Here is an 18,387-nt window from a genome sequence, read left to right on the forward strand (position 1 = left end):
AGGAATATACTTCACGATGGAATGTCAGAGATCAAGAAAGGAAAAGATTGAGTCTTAAAAAAAAGACAGAATTCAGATAGTTGGTATATTCAACCTGTTCTTTACAGTGCCTGTCTCTCCCTTACGGTTCATTCTAGCTAAATATACTCCACCCTCAGCCACCTATTTAAGCAGCAAAAGCTTGTTCTTTAACCAGGGACCATTACTGATTGGATTAAGGGTATGACCTGGCTCAAGAGAGATCATCTATAGATTGATCAATGACTTGATATTCCTTATCAAGACATGCTCTTAGAGGGAAAATCTTGAGTAGTTAAGTTCATCAGACTGCCTGCTTTAAGGATTTTCACTAAAAAATATAAAGAACTGGGCTAGGTACAGTGGCTCACACCTGTAATTCCAGCACTTTGGGAGGCTGAGGTAGGTGGAACCCTTGAGGTCAGGAGTTCAAGACCAGCCTGGCCAACATGGTGAAACCCCATCTCTACTAAAAACACAAAAAGTAGCCAGGTGTGGTGGCATGCACCTGTAATTCCAGCTATTCAGGAGGCTGAGGCATAAGAATTGCTTGAACTCGGGAGGCGGAGGTTGTAATGAGCAGAGATTGTGCCACTGCACTCCTGCCTGGGCAACAGAGCGAGGCTCTGTCTCAAAAAAAAAAAAAAAAAAAAAAAAAAAAAAAAATATATATATATATATATATATGGAGAGAGAGAGAGAGAGAACTGACTAGTCAGAAGAGAAAAGAAAATACACAGATAAGTAGATGCTATGAAAGGGTTGGAGAAAATCTCTTTACTAGGGGCACTTAGGTTCCTGCTGGCTTTCTACCCACATACGTCCTTCTTCAAACAATATTTGCTCAAGATGGCCTAAGTGAGTAGCTGGTCCTTGTAAAGAAAAGAGCCAAAGTATCATAAGTAGAAGAGGGCATTCCAGGCAAGATAGAAATGTAGAGTAAACTTGGTTTGGCAGTAGACCAGTAATGAAGAAAAAAAGGTCTGTGCAAGAGACGAGCATAGGAAATAAAGTTGAGACAGGAGCATAATTAACTTTTGTCTACCATTCAATGAGTAATGGGGAGCCACAAAAAGCTCCTGAGAACGGAAGTGATGTAATTAAAGCATTGTTTTAAGAAATATCGACCTCAAAGATTTGTAAAAAATGGAGTAGAGGCTGGGTGCATGGCATGCCTGTAATCCCAGCAATTTGGGAGGCCAAGGCAAGAGGATTGCTTGAGTCCAGGAGTTTGAGACCACCCTAGGCAATGGAGCAAGACCCAGTCTCTACAAAAACAAAAATTAGCCAGGCATGGTAGTGCATGACTGCAAGTCTTAGCTACTCAGGAGGCTGAGGCAGGAGGATCGCTTGAATGTAGGAGTTTGAGACCGCAGTGAGCTTAGATTGTGCCACTGCACTTCAGCCTGGGCAACAGAGGGAGATCCTGCCTCTAAATTTTTTTTTTTTTTTTTGGAGACGGAGTTTTGCTCTTGTTGCCCAGGCTGGAGTGCAATGGCGTGATCTCGGCTCACTGTAACCTCTGCCTCCTGGTTCAAACGATTCTCCTGCCTCAGCCTCCTGAGTAGCTGGGATTACAGGCATGCACCACCACGCCCGGCTAATTTTGTATTTTTAGTAGAGATGGGATTTCTCCATGTTGGTCAGGCTGGTCTCGAACTCCCGACCTCAGGTGATCCACCTGCCTCAGCCTCCCAAAGTGCTGGGATTATAGGCGTGAGCCACTGCGCCAAGCCTAAATTAAAAAAAAAAAAAAAAAAAAAAAAGGAGGAAAGAAAGAAAGAAAAAAAGGAAAGGAAACGAAAGGAAAGGAAAGGAAAGGAAAGGAAAGGAAAGGAAAGGAAAGAAATGAAGAAAGAAAGAAAGCGAAGTAGAAAGAGGCTAGAAAGGGCTTTACAGTAATTCTGGCCAAAAAATTATGAGCATCTGCTAGGGGCAGAAATACCATTTGATCCAGCAATCTTGTTACTGGGTATATTCTAAAGGAATATAAATCATTCTATTATAAAGGTATGTGCAGGTGGAAAAGACATGGTATCAACCCAAATGCCCATAAATGATAGATTGGATAAAGAAAATGTGGTACATATACACCATGGAATACTATGCAGCCACAAAAAGGAACAAGACCATGTCCTTTGCAGGGACATGGATGGAACCGGAAGCCATTATTCTCAGCAAATGCAGAAACAGAAAACCAAACAACACCACATGTTCTCACTTATAAGAGGGAGCTGAATGATGAAAACACATGGACACATGGGGAGTAAACAACACACATTTGGGGTTGTCAGAGGGGTTGGTGGAGGTAGAGCATCAGGAAGAATAGTTGATGGAGGCTGAGCTTAATACCTAGGTGATTGGCTGATCCGTGTAGTAAACCACTACAGCACACATTTACCTATGTAACAAACCTACACATCCTGCAAATGTACCCCAGAACTTAAAATAAATGTTGAAGAAAACAGGCCAAGTGCAGTGGCTCATGCCTGTACTCTCAGCATTTTAAGAGGCTGAGGCAGGTGGATCACTTGTGGCCAAGCGTTCAAGACCAGCCTGGCCAAACATGGTGAAACTCTGTCGCTACTAAAAATACAAAAATTAGCCGGTATGGTGGTGCACGCCTGTAGTCTCAACTACTCAGGAGGCTGAGGCACAAAAATCGCTTGAACCCGGGTGGCAGAGGTTGCAGTAAGCTGGGATCATCCCACTGCACTCTAGCCTCGGTGACAGAGCGAGACTGTTTCAAAAAGAAGTTGTTACAGCATCTGAATTAAGGTAGTGGAAGGGATAGAGGAAAAGGGATATATAAAACATACACGAAAAACTGGTAGAACATGGTGAAAAAATAATTCAGCTAGTAAAATATTTAAATATTTATAACTTTATTATACACCCGGCACTGTTTTGGCCACTAGGAATTCCCCAATGCACAAAACCAACAAAATTCCTCATGAAATTTAACTTATAGTTGGAAATATGGATAATAAACAAATAAACATGTAATACATCAGGTAAGATAAAGGCTTTGAAGAAAAGGAGGAGAAAAGGATAGGAAATATTGGGGCAGGAAAAAGGATACTGTCATATATTTTGTATAGGATGATCTGAGAAGGTCTCTGTTAAACTGACATCTGAATAGAGATTTATAGGAGCAAAGGGAATTAGGCATGCAGACAGTTTGGGGATAGGGAGCCAAAAGAAAATTGTAAAATTCAACACTGGTGTCTTAGAGAAAAATGACACCAACAAGAGGGAATATGAAGAGACCATTATTTGAGGATGAGAAAAACGCTTTTAGCTATGTTATGACTGAGGACAGTAGAATATCCAAATAGCAACTGGAATATTCAGCAGGCAGTTGAGAATGCAGGCCTGCAATCTGGGGCATCAGACCTAGAGATAAAGATACAGGAGTCATTCAAAGAAAACTAATAGGTAAACTTGGCAAAAACAGATGAATGCTCCGAAGGAAAGATTGATTAACGAAGATCAGAGTGTGAGGGACTATGCCTTGGGGACTCTGATATTTAGCATGGGAAGATGAAGTGAAATACTTAGGAGGATGGAGAAGTTGCCCTAACCTCTCTGGCTCCTCAAGGCCTACAGAATAAAATCCAAATTCTTTTGGCATGACATTCAAAGCCTGTAAGTTGTCTCTCCGTGGCTGGTACAGAATATAAAAATAAAACATAAAATAAAAACAAAGCCTGCAGGATATGGCTTTAATCTGCCTTTCCAGCTTTGTCTCTCATCACTACCTCCTCCTATTCTTCTCAGCATGTCCAACAAGCTGTACTCTTCAAACGTGTCAAATTTCTTTTTCCTGATTACATCTTTTCTTTCACAACATGATGCTTTTACTTGAACCTAGAATCTCATAATGATTACTCTATGATTTAATCACAGATGTTTAAAATACAGTGCAGATCAAATCAAATACAACTGCAGATCAAAAATGGGCATCCATGAGAAGAAGAGAACAGAAAGAAAATTAGAAGTGGGGATTAGGACAGAGGATAATGCAAGCACATTTCTAGAGGAGATAAGAAATCAAGTTATTCCTCACTACTTTTTCATGTTCCCTCAGTGCAATTATTCAATTAATTATTTCTGAACACGAAACAGAGTATCATTGAACAATACCTAACCTTACTATATGCAACTAACTCTGATAAGTCCTATGCTACTCTATCACTCACCTCCCTGCAAAACCAAAAAGACTAGCTATAACTTACTAATAGGACACAACCCCCAGTTTGAAAAACACACTGCTATCATGAATCTTTCAGCTGGCTAGTATCTAAACCTCCTGCCTATTCTTCACTGTGAGTAGTATCAGCAGGTATCGCTTATATTAGTCAAAGGCAAGATCTTCCTTCCCACCTGTACACTGGTGGATACAAAGACACAGTGACAGTTTAGAAATTATTCACAGTAATTCATAAGAGTCCAACGTCAGTGATATCCAGGTATCCTTAGCTATCTAACCAGATTGTTTCTGAGGCATGAACCCTGGCTGTGGTTCCTGCTATCTAACCTCCCTGGGTACCTGCCCATTTTTCCTTAAAAAAACTGTTTTTGTGGCCCAGGTATGGTGGCTCATGCCTCTAATCCCCACACTTTGGGAAGCCAAGGTGGGAAGATCACTTGAGCTCAGGAGTTTGAGACCAGCCTGGGCAGCACAGTGGAGCTCCGTTTCTCAAAACAAACGAACAAAAAAAATTAGCTGGAGATGTGGCCTACGCTGGTAGTTCCCCAGCTATTCAGGAGGCTGAGGTGGGAGGACTGCTTGAGTCTGGGAGGTCAAGGCTGCAGTGAGCTGTGTGATAACGCCACTGCACTCACACCTGGGTGACAAGAGTGAGACCCCATCTCAAAAAAACAAACAAAAATTGTTTTTGTGCTTTAGTTAGAATTGAGTGTTGTTGTGCTAAACCTACTTACAATCATATCCATATCTTTTAGAGTGAGCAAATCATCAAACCAGCATCATAGCTATACCTTCCATTGTCTTGCGCAGATCTCCAGCTCTTTGTTTAGTTTGTAGCCCAACAACATCAGCTAGAAAATCAGATGATGGTGGAGGCAAGCGGAATTTCTGAAAATATGTTAACAGGTTTTACAAAAATGGTTGAAAACAGCTAAAATACTGTGAAAGGCCTGGACTTTTATTGTCAGCTCAGTGCTTTGAAAGTTCTAGACAGTAATTGTTAGCATTTTAAAATGAGAACTGTTTCCTTAATACAGAAAAGTGACTAAGTAAATGAAGCCACACAACACTAACTGATCCCTATGATTATATATTGTAAAAAAGACAAACTTTACAGAAATATACAACTTAGACAAGAAAAGTCCCTTTGTATTTTCAAAGTTCTTCCAATTCTATTATTTCATTGGAAAGCATGCCATTGCCATCAGAATAGATGGTACCACACGGCAAAAAGGTTGAGAGCTTCAGCTTCAGGTTCACCTGGGCTTAAATTTCAGCCCTACCACTTATTAGCTGGAACTTGAGCAAGTTACTCAGTTTCTCATGTACAAAATGGAAATTTAAAAGTATCTATTTTATAAGACTATTGTGATAATTAAAGACGATATGTGTAGCATGTGGTCCATGGTTAATAGAGAGCCTGATACACAGGAAGTGCTCAATAAATGAAAGCAAAAAAGAAAATGGTGACCCAGGGAGGTTAAATTAGGGCTCACCAACTCAAATGCCTTCAGGAATAAATGGATGAAATGGGTCACTAGGAAATGGAAGAGGCTACGGGAAAATGGACAGCAGGCGCCTCTTTTTAAAGATGACAACTGCTATTCAGTTCCATATACTGTGTTAAGGGTGCCCAATCTTGCGATTTTTTTAAAGAGAGGTAGAAAACACAGCTTGTATATATATTTTATAATTTCTGAAAACACCATAGCCCAAATAAAATAGAACAATATCAACCTAGGAGCTACAGATTATAACCTGGGAATAAGAGTTTGCCTAGATTTCCAAAGAAAATCAGAGACAAATCTACATGAGGCCTCTAAGGTCCTTTTGCTTTCTACATCCCGTACTGTTTGTTCAGTTAGGTTGCCAAGGAGCATGGTCCCTGACACATGTATTAGTCTCAGAATGGGAAAACAGACTCAGCCCCTAGTACAAAGTTTTCTTAACTTACATGTCTGAATGCTTTTCGAAGACATCCAAACTCCAAATAGAACCTGTAAAAGTGTAGCTGACTCATTCCCTGAAGAACAAAAATCACTACGTTGTTTAGGTGGTTTTGATGAAAAAGCTGGCACCAGCTGCCAAGAAATCAAACCAACACAGTTAAGACAGATGGCCTTAAGTCAGTTACAGACATATAGAGGGGAAATAGGGGAGAAGGAGCAGGAAAAGCAGTGAGTGAGAGTTAATAGAATTTATCACCATTCACTGTCTGCCTGGAACTGGAAGACAGCCATTATTGCACAAAACTCAAACAAGGATCCCTAGAGATAAATACTTGTTGTATTCAAATCCAGTAAAATACCAAGCAAAATGCAATGCATTTAAATTCACTGTCCTATTGATTAAGATTTGTTTGGAATCAGAACTAAGCTCACTTTACAAAGTCATCCCTAAGATACCAACCTACTCTGCAGTCCTTCCTAAACCAGGGAATCAAATGGCTGGCTTTAAGAAATTCAGTTTGGCCGGGCACGGTGACTCACGCCTGTAATCCCAGCACTTTGGGAGGCCGAGGCAGGTGGATGACTTGAGGTCAGGAGTTCAAGACCAACCTGGGCAACATGGCAAAACCCCATCTCTACTAAAAAAAAATACAAAAAAATTAGCTGGGCGTGGTTGTATGCACCTATAATCCTAGCTACTCTGGAGGCTGAGGCAAGAGAATCACTTGAACCTGGGAGGTGGAGGTTGCATTGAGCAGAGATCGTGCCACTGCACTCCAGCCTGGGTGACAGAGCGAGACTCCATTCCCCCCCACCAAAAAATGTCAAATCCTGCTCTACCCACTTTTGTAAATAAGACTATTAAACTACAGTCATGCTTATTTGTCTATGTATTATGTATGGCTGCTTTGGGCTACAATGGCCAAGTTGGGTAGTTGCAATAGAGACATCAAACCTACCAAAAAAAAAAAAAAAACAGTTTTAGATAAACTGACAGACTGATGGCTGTAATTGTTGATGGAGAAGATAGTTCTGAAAGTAGCTAGCCAATTCATAACAACCTCCCCAAGAAAGATGTGTGTATTATTTGCATACATAAAAAATATTTTTCATAAGACACTTAATAATGGCACCGACAACATCAGAATAGTAAGATTCTCTTTTTTTTTTTTTTTTTGTAGGGACTGGGTCTCGCTATGTTGCCCGGGCTGGTCTCAGACTCTGGGACTCAAGCGATCCTCACACCTTGGCCTCCCAAAGTGCTGGGATTATAGGTGTGAGCCACTATGCCTGGGCTCTCTTTGCCTTTTATTTGTAAAAGAAAGAAAAAAGATTAACTGGAATTCTTCAGCTATCATTGTTATTTCAACTGAGTCTGCATCAGGGGAAACAAACTACAATATCTATAATGGCCAGACAGATACTGTAAATATGGGAAGCAGGCCAGGTAGGACATTGGAGTATACATGTCCCATATAAAGGGGGAGACCACCACTCAGCTTTGACAAATTGTTGCCATGTGGGAATATAGGGATAGCTGCCATCTTTGAGTTTCTGGAAGAAGAAAATGTAGATTTTTATACAGGTCCAGAATTAACACTTGGTAGCCATCATAAAAAAATTTAGGACATGCTGCATAGCAAAAAAATAATGTCGATAAGCCAGTTTGAAACCTCTGGTTTGAATGATGGAGCCTCAGGAGAGGTAAAAAAAAATAAGAAACCTCTGGTCAATACCCACCATTTAAGTTCATTTCATACCTGGGTTTTGGAACATTGGATTTGCCCAGAACTGCATACTTCAGCAATTCACACAGCTGGTCATGGGTTACTTCACAGTTGTCAGTAAATAAAATGGTAGATAAGCGGGCTTTCTGTAAAGATTAATCAGGGCGTAGCAAGCCATTATTGGTTATCAAGAATACCAAAAAAGCAAGTTAAATTATTCTAGCTTCTGATTACTTTAACATACAGGTATATTCTAACATAAGGAAGTGCTAATTAATTGAAAATGATGGTCTAAAATAATATGTGGTAGATATGACATTATTAATAAAGTATTTAACTATCATTGACACAAAACTGAATTATAGATACTTGGTTACATGCTAGGAATACGATAAATAAAACATAATTCACGCTCTCAAAGAGTCCATTCTACTAGGGAGAAAAAGCAATAGCTAATTCCAACACAGTGTGGGTAAGTGCCTATTACAAACGTATGAGAACAAGGAGTCTAACTGCCTTAGGGGTTAGAGAGTTTGGGGAAGGCTACTGAGATGAAAATACTGAGGCTGAGCCTTGAAAATAATGCCATGTTGGAGGGAACATCGCATTCAATATGTATTATGGTTTGGCAAGGAGCCAGGATTGCATGTTGCATTATTGTGGAGGTATGAGGAGAGGGAAGCAGGAGCCAGATCATAGATCAATGCAGCCTAAGCTAATGAATCAGAATTTATCCCCTGGACAACAAGAGTTCAGTGAAGCTCCCAACCCCTTTAAAAAGGCTTTGAACTTATACTTGTTTTTTTCTTTTCTGAGACAGAGTCTCACTCTGTCACCCAGGATGGCGTACAGTGGTGCTATCTCGGCTCACTACAACCTCTGCCTCCCAGGCTCAAGCGATCCTCCCGCCTCAGTGTCCTGAGTAGCTGGGACCACAGATGTATGCCACCACACCTGGCTAATTTTTTTTGTATTTTTGGTAGAGATGAGTTTTTACCATGTTGCCCAGGCTGGTCTCGAGCTCCTGAGCTCAAGCGATCTGCTCTCCTCAGCCTCCCAAAGTGCTGGGATTACAGGCATGAGCCACCACGCCCAGCCTATAGTCACCACGCCCAGCCTATATTTGTTTATTCAAGTAATTTGTGTTTGTTATAAAAGACTCAGTAACAGAGAATTGTAAAATAAATGATACAGAGAAATGAAAATAAAAGTCAGTGTGAGGGTGGGTCAGCGGCAGCAATAAGGATTGATCAAATATATTGAAGATGTTGGGTGTCGGATTTCTCATTGTTAGTGAAGGAAGTTACCTCAGAGATAATTAAAATAAAAGTACAACTTAGAGGTAATCACCACTTTCATTTTGGTCTGCGAGGCAGCAGAGTATAGCGGTTAGAAGCTCAAGCCCTAGAGTCATACTACCTGAGTTCAAACACTAGGCTCTATCATCTTGGACCAGTGCCATAGCCTTTCTAGGACTCAGTTTCTTCATCTAGAGAGTAATTATAATTTTATCTCATTAAATAATTGGGAGGACCAATGAAATAGTTCAAGTACAATGTACTGAGGCTAGTGCCTGACATAAGTAGTTAATAAACATCAGATATTATTGCTAATGTCTTCCCACGGCCTTAAGCTAATGTTAAACTCTTACATTAGCGAGACACAGTTCTGATCACTTTACATGCATTAAATCATTTAATTCTCACAACTTTGTAAGTGTGTACTACTATTATCCCCATTTTACAGATAAATTGGAGAGACAAATAAATGATAGAACCAAGACTGAAATGCAGGCTTATCTCTATACTATACAGCCCGCAGTGGATTTTATCAATCATTCTTTTTTGAAACCAACTCCTTACTCCCGAACTTAATCTGTATCTTTCCATACCAGTTTAAAAAAATCAATTTTAATACTTGAATAATAGTCCATTTTCTAAATTTACCTGAAAATTTATAATATATCTGAAAAAAATTCCCTATTGATAACACTGGTTTTCTAAATTACAAACAACATTATGATGAACATCCTTGTACAGACACCTTTGTATATCTATCTACTTTCTTAGGATCAATTCCTGATTCAAATGAACTCCTGAAAGAATATGCCAGTTTGTTTTTACCAGATAAAAACATGAGATTAATAAGGTGAGATTGAGCAAGATGGAGTCTATATGGCGGTGAGTAACCCTGGTTGCCAGGCATAGGATGTCAAGAGCCTGAGTTGGGTGAGGAAGGTGTCCTGTAGAGGAGACAGTCCAGGACTAGGAGCAGAAGCCCAGGACATTCATGCAGGAGGGTTCTCTGGTGTGGGGTGTCAAAGCCTCAGTGGCACAAGGAGGTCACCCATACAGGAAGGAAGGGAGGGAGGGCAGTGAGTCCTGACATCAGATGTCAGAAACTATTTAGGGTAAGGAGGGCATCAATGCTGAGGGACAGTAGCAGCCTGTTGCAAGGTTTAAAGCCTGAACAGGATGAGGGTATAAACCTGAGAGGGATGGTGGCAACCACCTGTCATAGGATGAGGGTGCTCACAAAGGAAGATGACATGGTACAAGGTGATGGAGCCAGTGCAGGGTGACAGAGCCTAAGCAGAGTCAAGAGGGTGTGAGGGTGGGTCAGCGGCAGCAATAAGGATTGATCAAATATATTGAAGATGTTGGGTGTCGGATTTCTCATTGTTAGTGAAGGAAGTTACAAATATGAAAATGGACTGGGCGCGGTGGTTCACGCCTGTAATCCCAACACTTTGGGAAGCCAAGGTGGGCAGATCACTTGAGGTCATGAATTCAAGACCAGCCAACATGGTCAAACGCCATCTCCACTAAATGTACAAAAACTAGCCAGGCATGGTGGTGGGTGCCTGTAATCCCAGCTACTCAGGAGGCTGAGGCAGGAGAATTGCTGGGAGGGAGAGGTTGCAATGAGCAGAGATCATGCCACTGCACTCCAGCCTGGGTGACAGGGCAAGACTTTTGTCTCAACAAAAAAAAAAAAAAAAAGGAGAAAACTAGAATGAATAGAATGAACCCTGTGTTACTGGATTTGGATTAAAGTGGAGATACTGATGTGAATTCACATAAGTAAAATACAGAAAAATATTTAAATGTAAGTATGTGTGTGTATACACTTTCAACTTACAAAATTTTCAATTTACGATGGATTTATTGGGACATAATCTTATTTTAAGTCAAGAAGCATCTGTATTGACATCACCATAGCACCCAAATCTAAATATCATTCTACACTAAAAAGAACCAGGGGCCGGGTGCAGTGGCTCACGCTTGTAATCCCAGCACTTTGGGAGGCCGAGGCGGGCGGATCACAAGGTCAGGAGATCGAGACCACGGTGAAACCCCGTCTCTACTAAAAATACAAAAAAAAAAAAAAATTAGCCAGATGTGGTGGCGGGTGCCTGTAGTCCCAGCTACTCGGAGAGGCTGAGGCAGGAGAATGGCGTGAATCCGGGAGGCGGAGCTTGCAGTGAGCCGAGATTGCGCCACTGCACTCCAGCCTGGGCGACAGAGCGAGACTCCGTCTCAAAAAAAAAAAAAAGAACCAGGTACCCTAAGAGAAATGACTGATTCCAGGCTTGGGGCAGGGAAAGCACATAGAAGCCAGGAATATCTTCTTGTGCCAGAAAGTAATGACGTGCTCAAAGAATGATGTTGTCATGTCAAAAGGCCACAGAAGCTAGCTTAATGACAAAATCTTGGATATTTAAAGCATCACAATCCAGTAAAAGATAGTAACACACTGAACAAAATAGGTACCACTGAGTTCATCATACTGATAAAAAAGTAAATGCATAAGCCCAAAGTGTTTGAGGAAGCACATTACAGACAGCTGGGAGCAGTGGCTTGGGCCTCTAATCTCAGCTACACTGAGGCTGAGGTGGGAGGATTGCTTGAGCCCAGGAATTCCAGACTAGCCTGGGCAATACAGCAAGATCCTGTCTCAAAAAAATAAGAATGAAAATTACACAGAGAAAAAGATAACTTTAGAGAAGTTTAGTAGAAACTATCTTAATTGAGTTATCAAGGTTAATATCACCAATAATGGGACAAATCAAATTGTGTACAATCTGCAAGGGAGCAGAGTATCACTCCTGTGATATTGCTGCTAAAGATGTATATAACCTGAATCTAATCAATGAAGAACAGACAAATCTAATTTAAGGGACATTCAACAAAATAATTGGCCTAGGATTATTCAAAAGCAGTAAAGTCATGAATATCAAGGGAAGACTAAGGAACTGTTTGAAGGAGACATGACAAATTTAACACAATTCTAGACTGGATCTTATTGATAAAAAGGATTAGTCAAACAACTACAGAAAATTTGGATGGCATCTGAGGAGTAGATGGTCGTAATATATCCATGTTAATTTCCTATTTTGATGGTTGCACTGTGATTATGTAGGTTTATAGAGAATATATAATAAAATATCTTGGGGGTGGGTAGAAAAAGACCATTGTGTCAGCAACTACTTTCAAATGTTGGTTGAGGGGAGGTTTTGATACTATTCTTACAACTTTTCTATAAGTTTGAGATTGTTTCAACATAACAAAATACGTGATTGTCAATCTCCTTACACTTACCACATGAACATTAAACATTTGTTTTGTTTTTTTTATTAATTTTTTTTGCATACAAAAACAATAAACATTTTCTAAAAATACATACAAACAAAAAGATGCGTATCAAACATATTAGGAAGGTTGCACATGGGAAGTCGGGGAATAGAAATGGGGGTGGGAGTTAAAATAAATGAGAGAGGGACTTTATATGGATCAGTGATAATAACTCAATCCTCTATTTGACAAAGAAGAGGGGGAAGGAAGAGGAAGAAAAAGAAAGTGGGATAAAGGATCAGAAAGGGAGGAAAATAGAAAAAATTAGAGTATGACTCCAGGGTAGACCTGTTTTGTTGTCACTGAGTTGGTTGGTTGGTTTGTCTGTTGTATTCTTCATGTTTCGCCAAGTTGGCCAGACTGGTCTCGAACTCCTAGCCCGAAGTGATCAACCCGCCTCGCCCCCCAGAGTGCCGGGACCACAGGCGTGAGCCACCACGTCCAGCCCCCACATTGCTTCTGGCCTCCGTGGTAGACCACCCAGACGGAGCGGCCAGGCAGAGGAGCTCCTCACTTCTACCCAGACACGGGGCGGCCGGGCAGAGGGGCTCCTCACTTCCCAGACGGGGCGGCCAGGCAGAGACGCTCCTCACTTCTTCCCAGATGATAGGTGGCCGGGCAGAGGCGCTCCTCACTTCCCAGACGATGGGTGGTTGGGCAGAGGCGCTCCCCACTTCCCAGACGATGGGTGGCCGGGCAGAGGCACTCCTCACTTCCCAGATGGGGCAGCCGGGCAGAGGCGCTCCTCACTTTCCAGACGATGGGTGGCCGGGCAGAGGCGCTCCTCACCTCCCAGACGATGGGTGGCCGGGCAGAGGCGCTCCTCACCTCCCAGACGATGGGTGGCCGGGCAGAGGCGCTCCACACCTCCTAGACGGGGCGGCCGGGCAGAGGCGCTCCTCACTTCTTCCCGGACGGGGCGGCCGGGCAGAGGCGCTCCTCACTTCTTCCCGACGGGGCGGCCGGGCAGAGGCGCTCCTCACTTCTTCCCGGACGGGGCGGCCGGGCAGAGGCGCTCCTCACTTCTTCCCGGACGGGGCGGCCGGGCAGAGGCGCTCCTCACTTCTTCCCGGACGGGGCGGCCGGGCAGAGGCGCTCCTCACTTCTTCCCGGACGGGGCGGCCGGGCAGAGGCGCTCCTCACTTCTTCCCGGACGGGGCGGCCGGGCAGAGGCGCTCCTCACTTCCCAGACGGTGGGTGGCCGGGCAGAGGCGCTCCTCACTTCCCAGACGGTGGGTGGCCGGGCAGAGGCGCTCCTCACTTCTTCCCGGATGGGGCGGCCGGGCAGAGGCGCTCCTCACTTCTTCCCGGATGGGGCGCCCGGGCAGAGGCGCTCCTCATTTCTTCCCGGACGGGGCGGCCGGGCAGAGGCGCTCCTCACTTCCCAGACGGGGCGGCCGGGCAGAGGCGCTCCTCACTTCTTCCCGACGGGGCGGCCGGGCAGAGGCGCTCCTCACTTCTTCCCGGACGGGGCGGCCAGGCAGAGGCGCTCCTCACTTCTTCCCGGACGGGGCGGCCGGGCAGAGGCGCTCCTCACTTCTTCCCGGACGGGGCGGCCGGGCAGAGGCGCTCCTCACTTCTTCCCCGACGGGGCGGCCGGGCAGAGGCGCTCCTCACTTCCTCCCGGACGGGGTGGCCGGGCAGAGGCGCTCCTCACCTCCCAGACGATGGGAGGCCGGGCAGAGGCGCTCCTCACTTCCCAGACGATGGGAGGCCGGGCAGAGGCGCTCCTCACTTCCCAGACAATGGGTGGCCAGGCAGAGGCGCTCCTCACTTCCCAGACGGGGCGGCCGGGCAAAGGCGCTCCTCACTTCCCAGACAGGGTGGCCGGGCAGAGGCGCTCCTCACTTCTCAGATGATGGGTGGCCGGGCAGAGGCGCTCCTCACTTCCCAGAAGATGGGTGGCCGGGCAGAGGCGCTCCTCACTTCCCAGACGGTGGGTGGCCGGGCAGAGGCGCTCCTCACTTCCCAGACGGTGGGTGGCCGGGCAGAGGTGCTCCTCACTTCCCAGACGGGGCGGCCGGGCAGAGGCGCTCCTCACTTCCCAGACGGTGGGTGGCCGGGCAGAGGCGCTCCTCACTTCCCAGACGATGGGTGGCCGGGCAGAGGCGCTCCTCACTTCTTCCCGGATGGGGCGGCCGGGCAGAGGCACTCCTCACTTCTTCCCGGATGGGGCGGCCGGGCAGAGGCACTCCTCACTTCTTCCCGGATGGGGCGCCCGGGCAGAGGCGCTCCTCACTTCTTCCCGGACGGGGCGGCCGGGCAGAGGCGCTCCTCACTTCTTCCCGGACGGGGCGGCCGGGCAGAGGCGCTCCTCACTTCTTCCCGGACGGGGCGGCCGGGCAGAGGCGCTCCTCACTTCTTCCCGGACGGGGCGGCCGGGCAGAGGCGCTCCTCACTTCTTCCCGGACGGGGCGGCCGGGCAGAGGCGCTCCTCACTTCTTCCCGGACGGGGCGGCCGGGCAGAGGCGCTCCTCACTTCTTCCCGGACGGGGCGGCCGGGCAGAGGCGCTCCTCACTTCTTCCCGGACGGGGCGGCCGGGCAGAGGCGCTCCTCACTTCCCAGACAGGGTGGCCGGGCAGGGGCGCTCCTCACTTCCCAGACGATGGGTGGCCGGGCAGGGGCGCTCCTCACTTCCCAGAAGATGGGTGGCCGGGCAGAGGCGCTCCTCACTTCCCAGACGGGGCGGCCAGGCAGAGGCGCTCCTCACTTCCCAGACGGTGGGTGGCCGGGCAGAGGCGCTCCTCACTTCCCAGACGGTGGGTGGCCGGGCAGAGGCGCTCCTCACTTCCCAGACGGTGGGTGGCCGGGCAGAGGCGCTCCTCACTTCCCAGACGGTGGGTGGCCGGGCAGAGGCGCTCCTCACTTCCCAGACGGTGGGTGGCCGGGCAGAGGCGCTCCTCACTTCCCAGACGGGGCGGCCGGGCAGAGGCGCTCCTCACTTCCCAGACGGGGCGGCCAGGCACAGGTGCTCCTCACCTCCCAGACGGGGCGGCCGGGCAGAGGCGCTCCCCACCTTCCAGATGGGGCGGCGGCCGGGCAGGGGCTGCAATCCCAGCACCCTGGCAGGCCAAGGCAGGCGGCCGGGGGGTAGAGGGTGCCGCGAGGCCAGACCACGCCACCGCACTCCAGCCCGGGCAACACCGAGCACTGGGTGAGCGAGACTCCGTCTGTAGTCCCAGTACCTCGTGAGGCTGAGGCGGGCAGAGCACTCGGCGTCAGGAGCTGGCGACCAGCGTGGCCAAGATGGCGAACGCGTGCCTGCATCCAAAGGAGAAAAGGCAGGCAGCGGTGGCGCGCGCCGGCAGTCCCAGGCAGTCCGCGGAGCGGGCAGCAGCAAGCCGAGTAGATTGTAGCCTGGGCCAGAGAGGGAAAGACAAAGAAAGAAAAGAAAGAAAGAAAGGAAAGAAAGAAAAGAAAAGAAAAGAAAAGAAAAGAAAAGAAAAGAAAAGAAAAGAAAAGAAAGAGGGAAGGAGGGAAGGAGGGAAGGAGGGAAGGAGGGAAGGAAAGAAAGAAAGAAAGAAAGAAAGAAAGAAAGAAAGAAAGAAAGAAAGAAAGAAAGAAAGAAAGAAAGAAAGAAAGAAGGGAGGGAGGGAGGGAGGGAGGGAAGGAAGGAAGGAAGGAAGGAAGGGAACATTAAACATTTTTTTGCAAATTTGATAGGCAAAAAAACTGGAATCCCACTTTAATAAAAAAAATTTTCAGCTGGGTGCAGTGGCTCACACATGTAATCCCCAGCACTATGGGAGGCTGAGGCAGGTGAATCTCTTGATCCCAGGAGTTGGAGACCCTGTCTCTCTTTAAAAAAAACAAACAAAAAACAAAAAAAAGCAGTGGCTCATGCCTGTAATCCCAGAACTTGCGGAGGCCAAGGTGGACAGATTGCTTAAGTCCAGGAGTTCAAGGCCAGCCTGGACAACATGGCAAAACCCCGTCTCTACAAAAAAAAGAAAAATTAGCTGGCGCAGTGGCACACATCTGTAGTCCCATCTAATTGGTGGAACTGAGGTGGGAGGATCACTTCAACCTGGGAGGCGAAAGTTGCAGCGAGCCAAATCCAGCCTGGGCAACAGAGGGAGACTCCACCTCAAAAAAAAAAAAAAAAAATCACATTCCTAATCCCCCTCTCACATATTATATAACTTATTTTTATCATTTGTCTCTGCCCACTAGAATATAAGACCTACTAGGGCAGTGAACTTTATTCACTGATGTACCGCAAGCACCTAGGTCAGTGCCCCAGCACATGGCAGACAATAAAAACCAACGAATGGCTGGGTGCAGTGGCTCATGCCTGTAAGAGGCAGAGACAGGAGGATCCTTGTCACACCACTGTAGTCCAGCCTGAGTCTAGCAGAGCAGAGACCCTGTCTCAAACACAAAAACAAACAAAAAAACCCGATGAACGACTGAAGGGATGAATGAAGTATATTTAGTTCTCAATAAATGGTAACGATGATAGAGATAATCAGCCTTTTTATTCCCCTATTGCAGGGGTCCCCACCGTTGGCACCAGGGACTGGTTTCGTGTTAGATAATCTTTCCACTGACTGGGAGAAGGGCTGGGGGGATGGTTTCGGGATGATTCGAGTGCATTACATTTATCATTAGAGTCTAATAAGCAGCATGCAACCTAGGACCCTCGTATGCAAAGTTCACAATAGGGCTCACAATAGGTTTGGCACATTCCTATGAGAATCTAATGCCTAGGTGGAGCTCAGGTGGTAATGTTCGATCCCCCACCGCTCACCTCCTGCTGCTTTGTGGCCCGGTTCCTAACAGGCCAGCTGTGGACAGTGGGTTGGGGACCCCATGGACAGGCAGGTACCAGTCTGTGCACAGGGGGTTGGGGACCCCTGCCCTACTGGAATGTAAACTGCACGAGGGCAAGGAATTGTATTTTTGTGCCCCGGGATATCACTAGAACATAGAACAATTCCTGGCACTGAGAAGTTGGCAATAAATATTTGTTGGATGAACATTCCTATTATGTGCAGGCAGTTTTTTTTTTTTTTTAAGAGATGAGGTCCTCGCTATATTGCCCAGGCTGGTCTTGAATTCCTGGCCTCAAATGATGCTACCGCCTTGGCCTCCCAAACTGCTGGAATTACAGACGTGAGCCACTGCCCCCGGCCAACTATCCCAGTTTTTTTTTTCTGAGACGTAATTTCTTTCTTGTTGCCCAGGCTGGAGTGTAATGGCGTGGTCTTGGCTCATTGCAACCTCCGGTTCCTGGGTTCAAGCGATTCTCCTGCCTCAGCCTCCCAAGTAGGTGGGATTACAGTCGCCCACTACTACGCCCGGCTAATTTTGTGTGTGTGTTTTTGGTAGAGACGGGGATTTCTCCATGTTAGCAAGGCTGGTCTCGAACTCCTGACCTCGTGATCCGCCCGCCTCGGCCTCCCAAAGTGCTGGAATTACATGCATGAGCCACCGCACCCGGCCGACTCACTATCCCAGTGACAGCCAATGACAGCCTTGTGTCAGGAAGGTGGTATTACACTCATTCCCATTTTAATGATCACGGATCAAGTTCGGAGAGGCCAGGGCGGAGAGCCCGCCCGCATCCAGGGCCCCCGACGGCGGTTGGGCGAGGGTCCGGGAGCTCCAAACCGCCTAGGGCCGCCTGCTCGGGCTCCCCGTTGCTCACCTTGGCCTCGGGCTGACTCTCCTCGAGATCCCAACCGGCTTTCATCGCCTCAGCGGCCCCGACGAGCTTGTTTGGGGCCTGCTTCCTTTTCCTAACCTTCCTGGGGTGTGTCTCGGTCCCTTCCCTCTCTGGCTCCATGGCTATGGAGAAAGATGAGCTAGAGCTGGGGAAACTCCAGCGCCCCTATTCCCCCGC

The 18,387-nt window shown here is 46.6% G+C and overlaps 1 protein-coding gene across 5 annotated transcripts in view; it reads right to left on the minus strand.

Moving 5' to 3' along the window:
• REXO5 (RNA exonuclease 5) overlaps positions 1 to 18,387 on the minus strand; it is a 48,009-nt gene that overhangs the window by 29,282 nt on the left and 340 nt on the right. For 3 of the 5 annotated variants that reach the window (XM_055233095.2, XM_055233094.2, XM_063612099.1), the window contains exons 2-5: positions 18,193 to 18,332; positions 7,941 to 8,053; positions 6,186 to 6,312; positions 5,023 to 5,119 (exon numbers count right to left, since the gene is read on the minus strand). In XM_055233095.2, the coding sequence (XP_055089070.1) occupies positions 5,023 to 5,119; positions 6,186 to 6,312; positions 7,941 to 8,053; positions 18,193 to 18,330 (475 nt within the window). In that variant the 5' untranslated portion in view covers positions 18,331 to 18,332. The remainder of the gene's footprint in view (positions 1 to 5,022; positions 5,120 to 6,185; positions 6,313 to 7,940; positions 8,054 to 18,192; positions 18,333 to 18,387) is intronic. The other 2 variants (XM_063612101.1, XM_063612102.1) reach the window with 2 other exon arrangements.

The sequence above is a fragment of the Symphalangus syndactylus genome, chromosome 11 (assembly GCF_028878055.3).
Source record: "Symphalangus syndactylus isolate Jambi chromosome 11, NHGRI_mSymSyn1-v2.1_pri, whole genome shotgun sequence".
NCBI lineage: Eukaryota > Metazoa > Chordata > Mammalia > Primates > Hylobatidae > Symphalangus > Symphalangus syndactylus.